The sequence below is a fragment of the Haplochromis burtoni genome, unplaced genomic scaffold (genome assembly GCF_018398535.1).
Source record: "Haplochromis burtoni strain Fernald_Lab_line unplaced genomic scaffold, NCSU_Asbu1 Contig_478, whole genome shotgun sequence".
NCBI classification, from domain to species: domain Eukaryota; kingdom Metazoa; phylum Chordata; class Actinopteri; order Cichliformes; family Cichlidae; genus Haplochromis; species Haplochromis burtoni.
The window spans coordinates 222405-243963 of NW_024582839.1; the positions used below are offsets into that span (position 1 = coordinate 222405).

The following is a 21559-nucleotide window of genomic DNA, read 5'->3' on the forward strand; positions in this document are numbered from 1 at the left end:
TTAAAAGATTTCTCAGAAACTAAAATACAAGCGACAAAAGCTGCTTATGTCTTCCCAAAGATCGCTGGCTTGGAGCAAAGAATGGGTAATGATGGTAAAGAATCACTGTACTGCACTAATCTGCAAAAATCCTGATAATGTTTATAAAGGCTCTATTTTTTCAGTTATGGCAATGGCAGCTGCAGTGTTTAAAGTTGTCTTGATCTGTGCTCAATCAGCCAAGTAAGGAAATCCCAAAACGTTGATTCTGTCAGCATGGTAGCATTTTCAGTGGGAGAAAAGTTTCATCACTTCTTAGGTCACTTGGATGAGTGATAAAATGTTTCTCCCACTGAAATCGCTGTGTGCAGATGAACAGAATAAAAGTATGGGTAGTGTTTAAAGTTTAAACTTTTTTAACTTTAGCTTTTTAATACTGGACCCTACTTGAGGAGCTTGAGTTACAGTTCAAAATAATATTTCATCATACTATACTGCCCTTGGTGCAGTTTCTCAATTTGTGCTCTGTCTGAAACCCATTTGCTTGCTTTTTTAATGGCATTGTCACTTAAAACCAGCTTTCTTCTCATTGGCTGTTTCTTCCAAACAGAAGTGTTGCAGCTAATTACCCATAGAGCACACTGTACAGTCTACTCTGTATAATTAGCATACTTTTGAGTGAATGTCTGTAGTATGTTTTTTCTTTTTTGACATAAATTTATAACAGCCAACTTAGTTGTAAACAAATGAAAATGTATGTTAAACATGGCAAAAGTAGAAATTTTCATATTTACATTGTTAAGCTGATTAAACAGTTAGGAGCTCTATCTCAGCGAATAATTACACCAATCTAATTTCCTGTGTTTGGATAGTCTAATATTTTCTCTTTTTATGTTATTTTCTATCTTATATATATATATATATATATATATATAATATCTTATAATCACAACGTTACATTCAGTTTTTTAGTGTGCAAAATCACACACTTACACATACAGGAGGTTTACCTACTATGTTTGTAACTGTGTGTTACACAAGTTCTGTACAAATAAAGTTTATTATTATTAGTAATATTATTATTACCTAGCCAGGTAGAGCATGGAATGTCTACTACCAAACAGCTGTTATAGCTACAGAGCAGTTTGAGACAAGCAAATGCCTTGATATGTGGGCTGAGCTTCACAGGTGCCAGGGCATGCTGTGAAGTATTATGGTCAGTGTACTAATTTTCCACTGTGCCACTGTTATCAGAGCCCATGGCTCTGAGATGAAGAGGGTTTGTTGGGTCAGGAGCGCAGTCGGGGGCATGCTCCTTGTTTACAGGGTTGTGCATTTCATCCCCCAGGGTCAAACTATTGGAGCCTAGTTTTACTGTTACTTCCTGAGGCAACTAAAGGAAAATATTAGGCCAAACGACTCGCACTGTGGCAAAATGGCAAAAGGGTGCCTCATTGTGACAACGTGCCTGAACGGCCACAGCAAATTTGGCAGCGCGGTTACATCTACGCAGCTACAGATACACTCTCTGATGATTAAATTTATATCATTCTGACCCTAGGGTCTCTCGTGGACAGTAAATCACATTGTATAGTGCATATCATCATGGTTTTGCCTGGCTAAACTAGTAGGAAAACTTTATCATTAAACTTTTCACTGTAGTGTAGCGTTGTTCTTTCTGGGGCATTCAACAATTCAAGATCTAATTTGTACTTAACAGCAGATATCACTGTCCCAGTTTATGTATGTGACATTCAAAAATATATTTTCTGTTTAAAAATATTTAACCAACTGAGTAATCATCTCTCAATTTCAAGGCACCCATTTGGCTTTTGTGCTGCTTTATTGTTTTTAATTTAAAAATGATTACAGAACCCAGCAACAATTTGCCAAAACACACCGGATGAATTAATTTTGTTTGATCCAAACATAGGATGCAATCAACGCAATCACACCTAATACATTAAAAAAAGGTAATGGAGGAGGCCAAGGAGAAGGACCTAAAACTGGGGTGGGCAATTCCAGGCCTCGAGGACCGGTGTCCTGCAGGTTTCAGATCTCACCTTGGGTCATCACACCTGAATCACATGATTAGTTCGTTACCAGGCCTCTGGAGAACTTCAGGACATGTTGAGGAGCTAATTTAGCCATTTAAATCAGCTGTGTTGGTTCAAGGACACATCTAAAACCTGCAGGGACACCGGCCTTCAAGGCCTGGAGTTGCCCACCCCTGACCTAAAAGGAAGAAGCCAAACAGGGATCCAGTACCTACATAAGGCCCATGCTCAGCTACTGTGCAGCATCCGTTTTTTTTTGTTTTTTGTTTTTTTTAATGTGTTTTGAAATAAACGAATATGACTATAATTCTGTCATCTCCACAGCCTTTGGTAATTGCTACTAATCAAACCATTGACCTTGTATGATGATTCCTTTAAAAGTAATTTCTATTGGCATGTTTGCACTGGGTTATTAGATGATGGTAAACACAACACAGACATGCCAATAGGGCTAGCTGGAAATGTGCAAACTTTTCTGTAGCTACTACTGGGTAGTTATCCATTGCTATTTTTGAAGAAGACTAGCATGGAGCTGCTAAATTCCCCTGCTTGTGTCAGAGTCTGGGAGAAGTGAGGGGAGTATTGCTCACTGTCTCATAAATCCAGCTGTGCACATAAGGGGAAGTACCTCTGCAGAGCCAGTGCTTGGCAGCCCACTGCTTGTTTATTTTCTCACTTATAGTCTTGCTGCGTTTTGCACTTCATGCTTTCATAATCCTCCTTCGTCTGTTTCTCTGCCTGAGATTCCCACTCCCTCCTTTTTCCTCTATATTTTCAGTAAGTACATCCCCCTCTCAGTGTTAAAAAACTCTCGATTCTGTGGAGTTCATTAATTTCCCCCTCAAATCTCTTACCGTCTGGCCGTGGGAATTTAGATTGTTAAAACTGATTGTTATCTGAAAAATATTATTTTGATATATAAAACTGTGACTTATCATTAGAGTAACATGTTTTTATGAAAATAAATAACTTTGCACTTATAATAAGGAGCAAAACATTTTTGTGTGACACTGTCTCTTAATATCTCTTGGTGCTTGTGAGTTCTACTTCAAGTGGACTATGTTTCTAGCCATTGTTATCCAGGGGGTAAACATTAGGCTAATTTTAGGTCCTCTGTCAGTGGCTGGTTGAATTCCTGATGTCTCAGCAACACATTGCTCTTGTTTACAGCCAGTCAAGGGTATCATTAGCTTCTCTGTTTAGGCTTGTGTTTTTCCCTGCTGTCACCAGGCCTTGAGTAGGTTTATTATCCATGTTTCTGTTTAGACAGAGAAATGTATTGTTGTTGCAAAAGAAAAGGGAGGACTAAAACATGATGCATGTGCTACACAGTAGATGATCAGTAAGGTTTGGTAATATTATATGCACGTTAGAAACTGCATAACATATTCTAAAGTCTTGAGTGAAAATGTTTCCTTTTAGACAGTTAGGCTCCTACTTAACTGCGGTTTTAGCCTGATCACATCATTGTGAAAGCATGCCTAAGATAACCTATCACCACAACTTCATGTATTAAAACTTCCTTTTGGAGGTGACGATAATACATGCTTAAATCGTTGCCTGCTCTCTCGTTACTGTGAAGTGCTAGCAAGTCTCAAAATGTCCACTCACCCAAAGATGTTTTTATGGAAAAGAAATTCAACTCTTATTAAAGGCTTGTCCCATTTCGTCAAACATTTTATAATGGTCTCACTTTTAACCGTTCATCTAAAAACCTAAGGAGTAAAGTTGTATCTAAATAGATGAAATTAATGAACCATTTCAAAAGCTGCATGTACATAGAATCACCAGTGAAATCTCGTAAAAACATTCGAAAAGTTTGGTGACTTTATCCAAAACATAATTTTGCAATCATTTTTCTTGACAGATTGTACTTCTCTTACGACTGAGGGTCAAGTCTGAGAGAAGTTTCCAACTGACCGCCTTAGAAATGCTTTTTTTTGTACAATAACATATCTATTGGACCAATATACATTTATCTTCTTAAGCTACAGACCCTTGAAGCATGAGATTTGGGGCTTTTTAATTTGTGCTGTTTTCACCAGTGCTTTTGATCAAAATTAGATGGGTGGATTAACTTTTCACTCTGTTAAAAACAGCAAAAAGTCACATGAAGTACTCACAAAAACTGATGGCAAAACGTCTCAAATTATTTTCTAGCCGAAACGTGTCAGTTTTATCCACATGGCAATGCTGACTTATTGCTATGGACAGCATGTTATCATTAACTTTTGTTTTAGTTTTCATCTCAACATTCAAAGAGGAGTCTCAAATTATTAACCTTGTCAATTTGGAAGCTGATCTGATATCTATAGCTTTAAGGTAACCTAAAACTTTTAAATGTTAGACTCAGAATCCCCAGTGGCCAAGCAATCCATTGCAAGCAGCACTTTGAGTTCCATTTTAACAGAAAGAGACCTCTGGCAGAGGTTAGTGACTGTTGTACTTACTTGAGGAAACTCTAGGAGCCTTGCCACCTTTAGAAGGTATAGCAAGTCAAACATGGACTACAAAGGCAGCAATAACAAAGTAATCCTCAAACCTCTGCAATTGTTAAGAAAGGCCCTTCCAAGAGTTTTAACCACAATGGATGATGAATGAAAGAGACTTTAAATATCCCTGCTGGATGATGAGAGGCCACATGTCCCACAAATAAGCCATTTATAGCCGAACAGTTCCATGAGCCATGGAATATGAGAAAAGTCTGTCACAAATTTATTGAGGTTCGCTGTTATATTGTTGTTAGGGTGCAAGGGTTGACTGGAAACTACAGATGTAGGCTAAATAGCATCCAGACCATTGCTAATTGGCCACCAGGGCTGCTCCCTGCCTCAGCGTGCTTTGAAACTCTTAGTGGGTTGTTTTTTAACTGGTCAGTCATGTTAGCCCTCATACTAGTTTCATGACTCTAATTACTGTATGTCAAAGCAATGGAAAGTCATCTGCCAGTCTAATGGGTTTATTTTGGGCTCAGAGGGAGCCATTGTTCCTTTCAACATGGAGATAAATCTTAAGTCGGCCTATGATTGCCACCGCAACACTTAACCACACTGACACATTCATGACTGTTTAACCTAAAGATTTAATTGGGAAGGAGGCTTATCGGAGATTACTGAAACTATGGCGAGCATGTCGAGACTGTATAACACGCCACTTTGACTTTACTATGGAGATGACTAAAACACCCTAAAATATCCTTAACTGAATTGGCTTATTTGGGTGGCCTCAATACACTGCAATATAGATATAAACAAAAGTAATACACTTGAATACAACTAACATTTAATGCAGCCAGCAATCTGGACTGAAGCTTTGTCTGACCTCCATCAAGAGGTGAAGGGTTTTTTTTTATTGGAATTATGTGTATTTGTTACTAGATTTGCATATTTTGTACTTTGTATGTTCATTTTGACATATGGTCTGACAAAATAATGCCCTGTTGGTTTCTGGCTTTTCATTGGATATTAGATATTAGATTCATTGCATTAACCTGTAATCGTTTGTGATGTTTTAAGATGACTGGCCAATAATCTGCCCTCTCCCAATAATAATTATTATTACTATTATTATTGTTGTTGTTGTTCCTAAGGACCTCAGATGATTGAGATTGCTCTAAGCAATCTCAACGTTGTGAGACCAATTTGGCATTGTGTATCCTGATTCAGTTTACTTAGCGCAAAAGTCCATCTACAGTCACAATAATTGAGTCCCTTTACTGACCAAAGATGGACAAACTTAACTGCTTGATGCTTGTAAGAGATTGCACCAAAACAGGAAAGGAATGCTCTGTTATTTATATTTAGAAGCACATTTACTGCCTTTCCACAAATGCAGTGCAAGTGCCCCAACTATTTTAAATTAATTTTTCTTAACAGAAAGTTCCATTAAAATCAACATGTCATTACTACGAATTATCATGAAAGAACATGCTATTGAATAAAGAAAATAAACTTGCAAAACCAAAGATAACTACAATTCCTTCAAAGACTAAATTCTCGTAGAAAAGCCAGCAAGTCATAAGTGTGCCATAAGTAAGTGCAGTCATTTGAGAATGGGTTAGTCCTGGGGGCAATCTTCAGAGAATACTTGAATAGTTCCTAGTGTTTTTCTTGAGATGCCCATTCTGAATTTTGGGGCTCTAATTTACTGGCCTAGAGTTGGAACCGTTAACATCAGCAACTTTACAAGTGACAACAATGGAAAGTTCACCAATGATTGTCAGAAGCAGCCCAAAGATTTTGTCTGATTTTCTTCTGACTGAAATGACCTCATCTTCTTAGCAATGGTGCCTAATAATCAGTTCTCTAAGACTGGCGAGATCAGAACGAAGACTAGTTCTAAAAAAAACCCACACCAGTAAAAAAAGATCTAAACGCTGCTGTTATGATCATGTCCACCTTAAGATTAAACATAAAAGCACTTAAAATAAATTTCTTATCAAGATTTCAAGAGAAGATCAGTTTCTGGCTTATCTGTGATAGCGGATCGTGTTTAGAGCAGGGGTGGAGAGCTCAGAGAAGTGGAGTTTGGAAAGACGTGTTAACCTAACATAGTGACAGGAATACAGCGGAATAGGTCTGCCCACGGGTTGCTGGGAAAAATGACCAGAAAGGAGGAAATGACAAAGACAGAGAGCGGAAGGGAGGGAAGGTGGAGAGCAATACCATTTTAATTCCTTACGTAGGTTATGTTGCATCATACATTTTTTCCTTCCCTAATTCACCAAGTGATGGCAACACACTGGACTTCAGTGTTTGTACAAATGTTTGTATGGAATGCCCCCCCCCCTCCCCTTTCTGAAAAAACAAAAGATAAGGAAAAAAACTTTAAAAGCATTGAAGCTGATTGGGTAAGAGTTTGAAGTTGTGTATTCAGTGCGCATGCTGTAGCATGTCTGAGTATGATTGTCGTGATGCTGCATTTTGCTTGTGGCTGATCTGTGATTGTGGTGCACTGTTCTGTAATCTTGAATTCTTTACCACCCATTCCCTTCACATAATTTGTTGTACATAGTCAGCATGCACACCCACATCTAGAGTGAGTTATAGGTATTATAATAATAATATTGCAACATGAGAAGCCTTAAAAGGTTCTCTGTGTTTTGGCCCCAGAAAATATAAATCATGGTCTTCTCAGATCACTGACAGTGATTTGAATAAACAGCACAAAATGTTCCCGTTCACTCATACTGACATCAGATGGAGCAAGACAACCCACTGTGGGGCAAAAATGTTTTGGTGTGTTTCACCACTGATGGCTGCAGACAGTATTGTTAGACTCTGCATCTGTTAACCCATTCAGCTACATGAGTAATCGGCTTCCCTACTCTGTCCATTTACGACAGCAAAAGCAAATCTGAAGGTGTCATTGGCCAATGAAATCACAAAACTCTTTATCTTCTTTAACCTATTGTGATACGGGGAGTGAGCTTGCACCATGTAAGAACAGTCATCTCTCTCTTTTTTACTCAACTAATGCTACCATTTGTTGGCCCCTGTTTCCCCCTTTCATTGTGTGTAATAATTTCTCTGGTCTAGACTTGTCCAGTGATGCGTGCAGGTACGAAACTTTTGGGAGTTCCCCTGCATTCTGAATCTTTCCCATTCTGCATATGCCTGAGAGCATGGGTTAGCCGTGATAGCCTCTCTGCACACGGCTTCAACATGTTTCCACTTAACCTTTTTGCAGTACTCTGCTGTGCGGTTCAAAGGTTGGCTCTTTCTTGTTTCTCTGGAAATCCCACATATTTTGGAACTGTTGAAGTGTAAGGATATCTCATTTGGCTCTGTTCCCTCTAATTGGACTGGACTGTGTCACCTGTAACTGAGAAAATATTTTTTAAAAAATACCAAATAGGCTATTCTGGTCAGGAAATAAATATAGCTATTTAGTGTATTCATCTGTCCCCTTAGCTCCAGTTGTAATGATAGTTCAGCTAATGATAGTGCTGGTGGAAGTCTAGCTGCCTCTCAATTACCCCAGTTGAGTAAGATATTTAATTTTTGATAAACCTCATCTTGTATTCATGCAGGGCAAGAAAGACAGACGTATTGTCTGACAAACCCATACTTAAACTAATTTCTGTTGGTCTCTTTTGGTAAAACAGGTAACTCACCAGTGTATTACTGTTGTTTTCCACCCTTTTAATTTGGAGCAAGCGTTTAACTGTTTACGCTGTGGGCATTGTACAGATTCAAGAGAGATGCCTGAGTAGAATCTGGGGTTGTGGACTTGAAAGGCTGAAGGCACAAGTGTTTAAAATATTCTATATTTTTTGATTTGTCAATAAATATCGTGAAAACACCAAAGTGGACAAGTGACTCACCCAAAGACCTAAATAAAAATGGATGTAGCCACATTACACATTGATTTTTGTTTTGAAGCCTCATTGTTAGCATTTTGGTCACTGTCATGTTGATTTCTAAAGGCTAAAGGGACCGTATTTGGATTATAGGGTGTAGTGTCACCTTTATATTTTTCAATTAAAGCTTGAAAACCTGGCTAGTGTGCTACACTTATAGATACCAGATAATTATTGCTAATTAACAGGACTAATCAAATGCTCAAATTTCAGTCACCATAACTAGAGCATAAACTCTTTTTTCTTTTTTTTAGACAGTCTGTATTGCATACCTTTCTATTTTATAGTTAATATCACCAAAACTCTTCAAAAGGCTCGAATGGATGCATTATTTGTTTATTTTAAATAAAGTAACCAGTGTTTTTCCAGCTGGGATCGGGTCAGTACTCTGTATCAGAAAATTGCATCCCTAAAAATAGGACATTTTATGATTACATCGTATTTTTGTGCTTAGGGAAAAGTGCAGAATAGATTAGCCTTGGTTTTAATCTTTTTACTTTATTTAGTAGCAATAAGAAACATGTACACGAACGTGTAAACGTGTGTGTGCCCCCCCGGCCACCTTCCCAAAAAATTAAGACTCCTGAGAGAAGATGAGGACTTACACAATGAGGCATTGTATCAGGACAACTCCCATAAAAAATGGAGTGTGAAGCCAATCTAAGTGTTCGACTTCTCCCATCTAGGAAAAGGAAACATTCCCAGCATCACGTTACCCTCTGGTAATACTGCATGCCAAGCATTGATGAGCGCTTCCTATCTGCTGCTCCAACTCGTCCCCTGTTACTGTTTTAACAAAGAAACTCAGATGGCCCATAAAGCTACATTATGTCAACTTGTGCATAGTGTACCAACTGTTGCTCCCGCTTCCTTCCTGCTTTTGGGAATAATGGGTTCCAGCTTTTATTGGAGTTTATTATCGGCAGCGCTCACTGACAGGTCTGGGAATGCTTTTCATGTGCAGGGTATTGTTTGCAACCAGAGACTGATGAAGGAAAGGGGTGCTGGCTATTCCTAAACACTAGCTGATGTATGAAACAAATGCCAAGACTTAGATGGGACAGCGCTCTCAGCCCTCACGGTGGATTGGTGAACCACATTAAAAGTAGTCAGAAAAGTGCTATTTCTGTCAACAAGTTGTTCTGTGTTGGACACAAACCGCACAGATCACAGTGAAGGAAAATACACTGGGCTGAGAATGCCAAGTGTCTTCAACACATGACAAGAGCAATTTAGCATGATCTTACACTTGGCACTCTCCGGGGGCGAAACAGGGTGTGAGCCCACACTTGAATTAGCGACTAACAGAGATTAATTTAATACTTGGGAGTTTTTTAATGCCTCACACTTTCAAGTCTACAGCGATTTATTGGATCAGGTTGCCAGCATCTATAAAAATCACATTTAAGACGTAAAAACAAATATCTTCTCTTGGCCTATATAATTATCTTGCATTTTCAGATGCCAGTCCCTCTCTTATTGGCCTAAGATAAATATTGGATCGAAGATGGTACAGACGGATGGCACAGGAAGACATAATTCTGTCAACTTGGGTCTATTCAGTGTGAAGATGCCCAATTTAGGTGCACATTTTGTTCTTAAAGGAAAACACTTATTTTTTGTTGAGTTCTTTCCTTATGCTCAACATATGTACTGTGCTACACAGGCAAATATACTCCGATTGCTGTTATTATATGAACTATGTTGTTTCTCTTGAGTAATATGTTACAACCCAGCTTGTAAGGTGCTGCATAAGATGGAGCCTGACACTATAGAGTTTTTATAAAGCAGTTTTATTTAAATTTCTGGATAAATTAAAATGAAAACACTGGGTTTCCTAGCTCAGAATGGGCCTTCCTACGCTGAATTTAATCGGGTCACTTCATTTACAAAAAAATAGTGATTCTAAATATTACATGTGAGTTATAGTTTTAGATTCCTTCTTGTCAGCCAAATTATTTCCATTTTTCTCACCAGGGAGAACTTTTTAACATTTGGTGAGCTGTCCCTTTAAAGGGTCAGATTACTGGGGGGGCTATCAGAAGAAATTGACATGCTTTAAATATTAAAAGACACACTAGTTTTTAATATTGTATATTCCTACAGTGCTTCCTTTGCCCCCATTTCTGAAAGAATTCATTTTAGTTCAGGCACTGTGTGTGGATCAGGATTTTATCAGATTATTGTTTTTGTTTTAAAATTTGGAAATTAGCAGTAAACATGAGAGCTTTAAAGTAAAAGTGTGCTTAAATTAATCTTGATCGAATGGGAAGCATTTGATTTACTGTTTTGTAACCGTAGAGTCATCTGTCTACAGTCAATAGAAGCAGGAAAACATGATAAAACGCTCTTTTTTGTAAGCTTGGAAGTTTTAAAGTATAGTTTATGGGCTGTACAGAAAGCAGAAAATTGATGTTAGCGTCAGCAGCCCCAGTTATAATTTTATTAGCCAATTCAGATTATTATTTTTTTATTCTTTTCTAAAGTTGACCGGCTTAAACTGATTATTCCACATTCCAGATTTCTTGTTTGCGCTACATAAACAAAAGTCAACTTTTGATTCATTTTATTTTTATAATAAAAGAAATTAGTGAACTTCAGTTTCCCCCAAACTGCTTTAAGTTACAAAATGTTCTTACAAAAAAGCTCTCCTGCTGAGGGAGGTACAAGAAAAAGGTAATTAACTGAAAATGACTTACAATAAACTAGGGATGGGAACTGAGAATGTTCCCAGAAGTCCAGTTCCGTGGAATCGTTAGTCTGCCTGCCTGTCGATCCCGCTTATCGGTTCTTGCACTCTTGCTATGATCAGCTAATTTCAGTTCGTGTGTCAGAGGATGAAAATAGTGGTGCAGACTACAGGTTGGATATGAACATTACTTTTGTTTTTATTGCACAAAAAAACGAGAGTGTGATAGTAACGTGGAGACTGCTGCAGGATGAAAACAACTGCATTATAATGCTAACACACCTTCAGTTCTTTGCAAGCACCTGCATAGACAACATGCGAACCCTAAGCTAGCCTAGAACCCAGAATGATGTTAAAGCTGAGTAAATGCTGAGTATGTGCTGGTTTTCATCTGAGTGTGTTTCAGATCATTTCAGAGAGTAACATGAAAGTAACATAACGAGTAGTATAACGAATGTCTTTCTTCTGGGTGTAATTAAGAAACGTACTTTGTTACTTTTAAGAAAAGTGTTTTGTGTAAAATGTGTAATAACTTTTTTACTTTACTTTGTTTGAGTAATGACCTCAACACTGACCACTACAAAGACAGGAAATACCTCTAACATTCACAAACATGTGACCACACAGCTTGTAATTATTTGCATGAATGTAATGTCTTTGATGTGCTGCTTAGAGATGATGGTGAGAATGAGCCAAAGAGAATGGATAAGTGATATTGATAATGGAATCACTAAATTCGTATTAATTCCCATCCCTACAGTACAACCCCCTTTACCTAAAATATCCATGTTCAGCAAGGTGAAGGTGTCTTAAGTGTATAATTATGTTCGTTGTTACAAACATTTAGCAAGCACTGTCTGCATGTGACTATTTCCTGTGCTGCTCTGCGCATGTTGCAGATCCATGAGAAGACTGGCTAATAATTGGATATACATGAGACTGAATGGCCAGTCACTGATTCGAGCCAAAAACCGGAAATCATGCAATCCTGGTCCCCGGCCATCGTTCAGCTCTTAAAACCTGTTGGTTTCCATAATGTTGTGGATAGAATTGGAAGTAAAAGATGATTCACTGAGCCCTCAGTTCCTTAGATACTAAATCAAATCATCAAGTTCCACAGCTCACAAGGCAGCCTGTCAAAAAGCTGACAAATAGATTTATAGTGAGAATTTATCATAGCCACGACTGTCCAACCACGCTGATGTTACAACCTTCCTCTGATGAAGGCCACAATACCGAAACATTAGAGTACTTGTTGACATTCCAGGAAAGGACTTTGGTCAACTTTTATCTTATTTTTTATGTAAGTGCCGCTTGTTAACTCTGGAAGTCTGATAAATGTATTTGATACTATATTTGAAACGTTCTCAAATTACCATTCTTTGCCAGAGAGATCAAAGTTACTGGTCCTCCTGCTGAGACGTTAGATATCAGAGAACAGAAGATCCGTTTGCAGAGCAACTATTTTAAAAGTAGGCCCCGTGGATTGCAAGTTCTCTTTATGGACTCTTTGATTTAATTTAAGGACAAGCTGTTCTTTTCATTTTTTTTCATGCGTAAACCCACACACTGCCCGTTTAATTTAACAAGCTGTAATTTGAGTAAATTAATCAATAGGCAGAAAGAAGTAGCATTTTCTTTTAAAAGGCATAGTGTTCTATAATATTTATGTCTAAGCTATTTTGACTATATTTTCAGCATTGACTTGGACACGCTGACACATGAATACCTCCAAAATGCTAAATCCTAATGCTAATCCAATATATTTTTAATCTGCAGTTTTTAACATTGATATTGAATCAAATCCTAATATCTTAAGGTAATACGATTATAAATTGCTTCCTTTACAGATATGAGCTCTTTTCAAAAATGGAAGGTATCAATTTTTATTTATTAAAGGTGACTGGTTTTATCATCAGCCAAGGTTAGGCTTAATCTTTTGACACAGGTTTAGCCACTGTGTTGTGACAAAATAATTGGATTATAAGGTCCAGATTGAACTGGGGACTATTGTTGAGACCATGATAGCTACCCCCTGTGGTTAAAGCCCTAAGAAAGATGTGTGACTTCCATACAGACTGATCTAGAGGGCATATAGATGGATATTTCCCCCCACTTCATCTCATCAGATGTTCAATCTTAGCTTTCAAATAGCCTAGATTGTGACTATTGCATCTTTTGTTTTTTGCTGTTTTTTTTCCCCATGTATCAAATCTGTACATTTTCCGCAGGGCTTATCCTATTCATGAAAAAAAAAAATACACATAGATTTCTTTTGGCACACACAGCCTTCAGCAGAGCGTGTAAAATCAATTCAGTGAAGAGTCTGTACAGACTCTCATGTCTACACACACAGACACACACATTGCAACACATGAACATTGCTTTTTGGCTCAGTGCTTTTCATTCTGCTTGCGTCTATGTTTGACCAATGTTTTTCTGCAGCATTCAAGCTCTACCTTGTTAACTCAAAGTCAGAACATTCGAACAATATGAGACAAAGACAAGTGCACTCACTGTTTTTAACTATACATTTTTTAGCCGCCCTAACAGCTGGGTTCAGAAGCAGTGCTGGATGCATTGTTGGTCAGACCATAAGTTAGTTTAACACTTTGATTCAGTCTAAATTATCTCAACTATAGTACCTCGGTTAAATATATTTCTGCTCATTGCATGAGTAATATTTTGGTGAGATTTTGAATGCCGTGAATGTAAAAATTTTTTGATTAAAGTGGACTGAGTGCATTAAAATATGCTACAGCTTTTCCCCAGAACATAAGAATATAATGTTTAGATTCCCTGAGTATTCATTTGCACCACCAGCAGCTTAAAGCTTTTATGAAGCATCAACTGAAAGGTTTGCCACTGAAATTGGTGATCTTTTGACATTCGACTTCAATGAAATGTATAACAAAGCAGCGTGGTCACCAGTGAAATATCTTAGCATCTTTCAATGTGTTTTCTAAGGTTAGAAGATGTCATTGAAAATGTCATTTCCAATGGCCTTCAGAGGATGAATCCTCTGGACGGAAAAACTAAATCTGGTTGTTTAGAAATCTATGGGAAAACAGTCCTCTGCTACCTTGATTTGTGACTTTGGTAGACACTTTTCTGATGAGGTTATTGGCTTCAATCACCAGTTTCAAGTGCTCATTTTGCAAATTATGGTCCCCACTGGAGTCAAAAAAGGAGCAGTGTATACTTTAGAATTGAGAATGCAGAGTCCCTCAGTTTCTCAGTCACATCGATGCCGACTACAATAATGCTCAATCTGGGGCTTCGTACTGGGACTTTACAAACCATTGTGTGACCTCCAGGTTGCTATTTTTATCTTTTATATACTTCTATGATTTTCAAATATGCATACCAGGCGGAGCTGCTGGTGTGAACACAAACATCTGAGCCAGTCTGACTGGGCATTAAATGATTTTGTGCAAAAGGGCAACTATAAACAAAAACCCAAAGTGATTCGCTCAGAATGTTGAAAGTGCGTGTGTTGAAACACTTTTAGGCTTTATGGGCAACAAATTTTGCACAGAAATTACAACAACAGGCTCTCTATATTGTAAGGTAAAGACCCTACAATAATATAAGAAAACAGAAAAACCCAACAATCATATGATCGTATTATGAGCAAGCACTTTGGCAACAGTGGGAAAGAAAAACTCCCTTTTAAGAAGAAGAAACCTCCAGCAGAACTGGGTTCAGGGAGGCACAGCAATGTGCCGTGACCGTTTGGGGTGAGGCAGGTAGAAACTGTGACATATATTCATAACATAACTGTAGCAGCTTTGCAGTATCCATGATCATTTTCACTTTGGAGTGTTCCTTACAAAACCAGCTAAATGAATGCCTGAGCACAGAGCAGTTTTATGCAGGGCAAAGTCAACCTTTTCAGCAGCAGTCTCTTTTACCTGGGAGCCACCCAACAGAAGCTCAGCCCTTGTGTCATTGGCCAATGAATAGCTCCACTGAAGGAGAGGTTAAGTACTAAGCTTGAGGGCACCTTAACTGTAATTACTGAGGGAGTGTTTCTGTGAAATAGCCTGTCTTATTGCTTTGCTTTTTCTCAACAGCAGTTCTGTGGTATGTTCATCACAGCTGTCTAATCTTAAGACTGATTAAAAAATTCTTTTCTCTCACTGAGTTTACTTCACATGTTTATTGTTACCTATCACAGGGAGTATAAATTCCTAGGCTCGGTCCAGTTTCTTTGGCCTTGGACTGCTTGCCTGAGCTCTTTAGCCTTCTTTTTTCCCCTCTCTCCCTACCCACTCACCTCCTATCCCTCCTCCCTCCCTCTCGCCCTCCTCAGTGGAGCTTCGCTGATATTCTGTGTCACAATCCTGACACAGCACTTCCTCAGTCTCTCCTCGGTTTCAGCTCCCTCCTACCCCTAGGCACTGACTGCCTCTTTTGGACAATGCCCATCCTTGTTTTCATCTCCCCCTTATTTCGGGAATCCCGGCATTGCTGGTAACCACTGGTGGGTCAGGACGATGAGGTCACCGTCTCTGTTTAGCCTGCCCTTGCCATTCCTCCTCCCTTGACAAAAAGAGGCTGTGGTTTGCTGTGAAACAATGAAAGCCTTCTCCACCGGACTGCCAGGAGGGAGACAGACAGTTGAGGAGACAAGCTAATGCAAGTCAAATAGATCCTGATTTTGATACCTTAATATAATGCATGTTAACGGTTACGGCATTCCCAGCACCTATTAATCCTTCCACCTACTCAGTGCTTACTGAAAAGGCATCCTTTTCCAGCTTGCTCATCATTTAGGTTGGGGAAGTTTCACATTTACTTGGGCCAGTGTGGTTATGTCATCAAGTTGCATGACTTGGTTCTGACTTATCCACAATTTGAATCTGCCAGCAGTATTTCACTTTCAGAATGAGAATGAGTTTCAGAATGGAGACTCACTTTCACTTTTCAGGACCAGGGGGCTGCACGAGACGGCCATCATCCTTAAACCAAAACGTTCATTTGACCCCTTTCCCTCCCCTCCTCATTGTCTGCATGTTAAATATTTTGGGGAGAAAAAGTTTCCCCGCTGGCAGATTTAATCTTACCTTTTCCAAAATGACTTGTATCTAATCACCTTGGATGATTGTGAACAAGGCAGCAGTTGTGTAAAAACTAGAAGTGGCAAATGGCCACTCGTCAAAGAGCAATTTTAAATTATCGTTTGATTCTCTTTAAACACGCACAGCCTTTTCCAGTCCAGACAATGAGGTAGACTCATTAAATCAGTAATTTATTTTTCTTTGCTTTGGTCTTGATTTGCATCTCTGTTATAAAGCTCTCACAACATTCATTGTCAAGAGCGCAGCCATCCATTTGTCTTGATTAGACCTGACATGTTTTCTGCTGTTTATTTTTTGCACGGTGTTGTTCACATTAATTCTAATTGTTTTATTCCTTGCGCATCAGTGATTGGGTTCTTTTTCAGAGTGAGGGGGGAAAAGGGCAATTTGTTTTATTTTATTTGGTAGAATTAGACCAGTTGGTCATGTTTGGTTGGTTCTGCTCACTCACATGTGGCAGATGGTTGTAGCTCCATCCTGTAAATTTGCATATTGGTCCCAAAGGGTCAAGTTCTGCTTGTGATGACTAAAACTGAGTTTGGTGAAAGAGAGATTCACAACAGAGCATTTAGACATGTACTAAATCGAATCTATTTAAACATCAGATATTTAATCGCTGTAGTAAAATCAGATAAGTAAATCAAGCGGTTGGGCTCTTGTATGCATCCTGACAATACAAACTGCCTTGTTATCCAAAATCTTCAATCATTGTGGCAACAGAGGTCAGAAATGTGACACGTACATCAGTTCAGACTCAGTACTTTTCCATATCAGTTTAAATGTGGCCACAGGACATCCTTTAGCACAACCCTTTCCTCCTCAATCTGTAATGGGAAGTAGGCTCTTCAGAATTAGGCAACTAACCTTTTTCCAAGATGAACCAGTTTTTTCCCCACTACCATGTTCTTAAGGTCTATCTTTACTGATACAAATAGTATTATTTTCTTTCTCTATGCAACTATTTTCAGTTGGGTAACAACATTTTACGCTGTTGTAACCAGTTTGGAATATGTTGCTAAAATTGGAGATTAGCTGACAGCAATGCTTCACCCCAAATAGGGATTAAACTAGATGTCCACTTCTATATATGCTTGTAATACCATGAGCTCCAAAATACTTCCTGTTAGCCTTCAGAGAGAGAAGATATAGTGCACTACCTGATGCGCTCCATGATTGCTCCTTGCAAAATAACCTATACTGTAGTCTATAATTTTCCAACAGGTTGTGCTGATATATTTGAGGAGTGTGCAGATGAAATATGATGGATATGGGGATAAAGACATTATTATGCCTTGTCAGAGTTTTTGCTGACTCAAAATTGCCATTTCTTACAGCATTACTTAGTATACATAATATAGAGGCAAAACATCTGTGTTACCTAAGAAGTTTGTGTTTTCTTATGTGTTATCCCAAGGTAATGGGAAATAGTTAGTTTTTCAAATGAAAAGACCACATTCTACAGTTTCAAAGTTTTTGTGATCCGAGAGTTTTGCAGCACAAAAACACCTTAACCAAACTGTCTTTGACAACAGATATTTTCTTTAAGTAACTGAAAATGAAAGATGCTTTTGTCTAAAAATAATAACTCCACATTTACTTTTGGTTTCACGTTAAACATGGATGAAAGTCCCTTGTTTGATCCTTTCATCCTCTACACTCGCACTTTTATTTGGGTTTCTTGAAAGGCGCTATACAAATCTAAGTTATAATTATTATTATTTTATTTGGACTTAGTACACCATCACATGATGAGGCATCGCTATTTGGTGACTTGCTTTGACGGTCTCAAGCAACCAAGTTGTTTTAGCAACTAAAATGGATGAATTGGGTCATTTATCACCCCATTACAGTGGGGCAAAAAAGTATTTAGTCAGCCACCGATTGTGCAAGTTCCCCCACTTAAAATGATGACAGAGGTCAGTAATTTGCACCAGAGGTACACTTCAACTGTGAGAGACAGAATGTGAAAAAAAAATCCATGAATCCACATGGTAGGATTTGTAAAGAATTTATTCGTAAATTAGGGTGGAAAATAAGTATTTGGTCACCTCAAACAAGGAAAATCTCTGGCTCTCACAGACCTGTAACGTCTTCTGTAAGAAGCTTTTCTGTCCCCCACTCGTTACCTGTATGAATGGCACCTGTTTGAACTCATCATCTGTATAAAAGACACCTGTCCACAGCCTCAAACAGTCAGACTCCAAACTCCGCCATGGCCAAGACCAAAGAGCTTTCGAAGGACACCAGGAAAAGTATTGTAGACCTGCACCAGACTGGGAAGAGTGAATCTACAATAGGCAAGCAGCTTGGTGTGAAAAAATCAACTGTGGGAGCAATCATCAGAAAATGGAAGACATACAAGACCACTGATAATCTCCCTCGATCTGGGGCTCCACGCAAGATCTCATCCCGTGGGGTCAAAATGATCATGAGAACGGTGAGCAAAGATCCCAGAACCACACGGGGGGACCTGGTGAATGACCTGCAGAGAGCTGGGACCAAAGTAACAAAGGTCACCATCAGTAACACACTACAACGGCAGGGAATCAAATCCCGCAGTGCCAGACGTGTTCCGCTGCTGAAGCCAGTGCATGTCCAGGCCCGTCTGAAGTTTGCCAGAGAGCACATGGATGATACAGCAGAGGATTGGGAGAATGTCATGTGGTCAGATGAAACCAAAGTAGAACTTTTTGGTATAAACTCAACTCGTCGTGTTTGGAGGAAGAAGAATACTGAGTTGCATCCCAAGAACACCATACCTACTGTGAAGCATGGGGGTGGAAACATCATGCTATGGGGCTGTTTTTCTGCCAAGGGGACAGGACGACTGATCCGTGTTAAGGACAGAATGAATGGGGCCATGTATCGTGAGATTTTGAGCCAAAACCTCCTTCCATCAGTGAGAACTTTGAAGATGAAACGAGGCTGGGTCTTCCAACATGACAATGATCCAAAACACACCGCCCGGGCAACAAAGGAGTGGCTCCGTAAGAAGCATTTGAAAGTCCTGGAGTGGCCTAGCCAGTCTCCAGACCTCAACCCCATAGAAAATCTGTGGCGGGAGTTGAAAGTCCGTGTTGCTCGGCGACAGCCCCAAAACATCACTGCTCTCGAGAAGATCTGCATGGAGGAATGGGCCAAAATACCAGCTACTGTGTGTGCAAACCTGGTAAAGACCTATAGTAAACGTTTGACCTCTGTTATTGCCAACAAAGGTTATGTTACAAAGTATTGAGTTGTATTTTTGTTATTGACCAAATACTTATTTTCCACCCTGATTTACGAATAAATTCTTTACAAATCCTACCATGTGGATTCATGGATTTTTTTTTCACATTCTGTCTCTCACAGTTGAAGTGTACCTCTGGTGCAAATTACTGACCTCTGTCATCATTTTAAGTGGGGGAACTTGCACAATCGGTGGCTGACTAAATACTCTTTTGCCCCACTGTATATTTTATTCAGGAATTGTTTTTTAAATGGTCCTATTTGTGATCATGATGCTTGTACTGATTCCTTTATCTACGAAAGATTTTCTAAAATATGAATGTCTTTAACAATCATTTTCAATCATTTGTATTACAAAAGAAACACATTTTAAATATTTGTATGAACAAAATAGCATATACAGTGGTCCCTCGTTTATCGCGGGAGTTACGTTCCAAAAATAACCCGCGATAGGTGAAAGCCGCGAAGTAGCCAGCTTTATTTTTTATAATTATTATAGATGTTTTAAGGCTGTAAAACACCCTCACTACACACTTTATACTCTGTTCTCAGACAGGCATGAACGTTTTCTCACTTTTCTCTCTTGGTTAAACACTTTCAAAGTTCAAACCTTCGTGGAAAAATAAGTCCAGTATCTTAGAATGAAACCAAAGGCACCTGCAGGTGTCGACATTTCGTCGACAGTGTTGTGTTTGTTAGGGGGAAAACTTCCAAACATACAGTGCAGCACTTCAGAGTCACACTGCTTGCGATCAAAGATAAATCTGACAACGCATTCTGTACTGTACAGCAGACACGGCACGAGATTGATTGACAGTGGTCTAAAGCCAATCAGGATGCAGAACACAATGCGCTGCTTAAAAAAACAAACAAACAAACAAACAAAAAATCCATGGAAAATTGCACACAAAAAAAAATCAGCGAAACTGCGAGGCCGCGAAAGGTGAACCGCGTTATAGCGAGGGAGCACTGTACTTAGAGTACAGACTTCACATGTTAACATGGACTTGTTGATGGATGGGCTGTCTATTATCTTTACTGACATACCATCTCTGGTGTCTGCTTCAGCACTTGGTCCACTGGGATGCTGGGAATCCTGAATGTCTGCTCCAGCTGGTGAAGGAGCTCATCCAGCAGTACCATCACTACCAGTGCCTGCGTCTGCGTGAGAGCTCCAGACTGCTCTTTGAGTATGACAGCCTGCTGGAAGACCCCAACTACGGCCGCAACATGGAGATTTATGCTGGACGCAAGAACAGCTGGGTAAGCTCCTGTTTATGGATTTTGTGATTGTGAAGTTTTTGCATCTTAAGAAAACAAGAGTTGCGTGGTAGCAGTTAAAAAGAAACACAGCGGAAAGGTTTCCACTGGTATATTCTTATTTACAACACAGTTGTTGGTCTGTATTATTTTCTCTGTTTGGCCTAAGAGAGTTGTGACAGTTAACCCTTTCTGACTTTATTAGCACATTCTTAATTTTGAAGTTTAAAATCTGGATGTTTTGATCTTGTGTATTGATTTAAACTTATTTTGTGTCTTATGCACAAAATTATGTGTATTTGATTAAACTGCTGCCCATCTTGGCCATTATACTCTTGCACTGAGAAACTAAACTGTTGTGAATCTTAAATGGTGCAATATTCTAACCTCTTTTCTTATATCTCTGTGAACTCATTCCTCCCACAGAATTAAACTATATTTTTGGCAGTGCGCATTTGTGTACACATGTTAGTGCGTGTGAAAGCAGGAACACCCATGCTTAAAAGGATTATAAAATTATACCTTTTTTTAGGCACTCCTCAGCAAGTATTTTAATTGCAAGTAAATAAGTAAACAATATATGAAGCTGCCTGTCCAGCAAATCTCTTGTTAGGTGGACAGGCTCAGACTCCACCTTGGAGTGCAAGTGGAGAGGGTAGTCGTTATTCTGCCCGTCACTCTGAGGGACTGAGCTGGCTAGGCACGACAAGTACAATTAGGTCTTAAAGCAAATATACTTTATTTAACTTAAAAGCTCTTTATAAAGAAACGTAGAAAAAGTCACATAATTGCTCTGGGATCTGAAGGTCAAATAAACAGAACTACACTCAAGTTAAAATGCCAGCATAACATAACACTCTAGCAAAATAAACTCAGACCAGGCTGATCAAAACAGACCCAA

The 21559-nt window shown here is 38.9% G+C and overlaps 1 protein-coding gene across 1 annotated transcript in view; it reads left to right on the plus strand.

The window, feature by feature from the left end:
- babam2 (BRISC and BRCA1 A complex member 2) overlaps window positions 1-21559 on the plus strand; it is a 125713-nt gene that overhangs the window by 27375 nt on the left and 76779 nt on the right. Inside the window, exon 5 of the mRNA XM_005946261.3 lies at window positions 20467-20661. Within this exon, the coding sequence (XP_005946323.1) occupies window positions 20467-20661 (195 nt within the window). The remainder of the gene's footprint in view (window positions 1-20466; window positions 20662-21559) is intronic.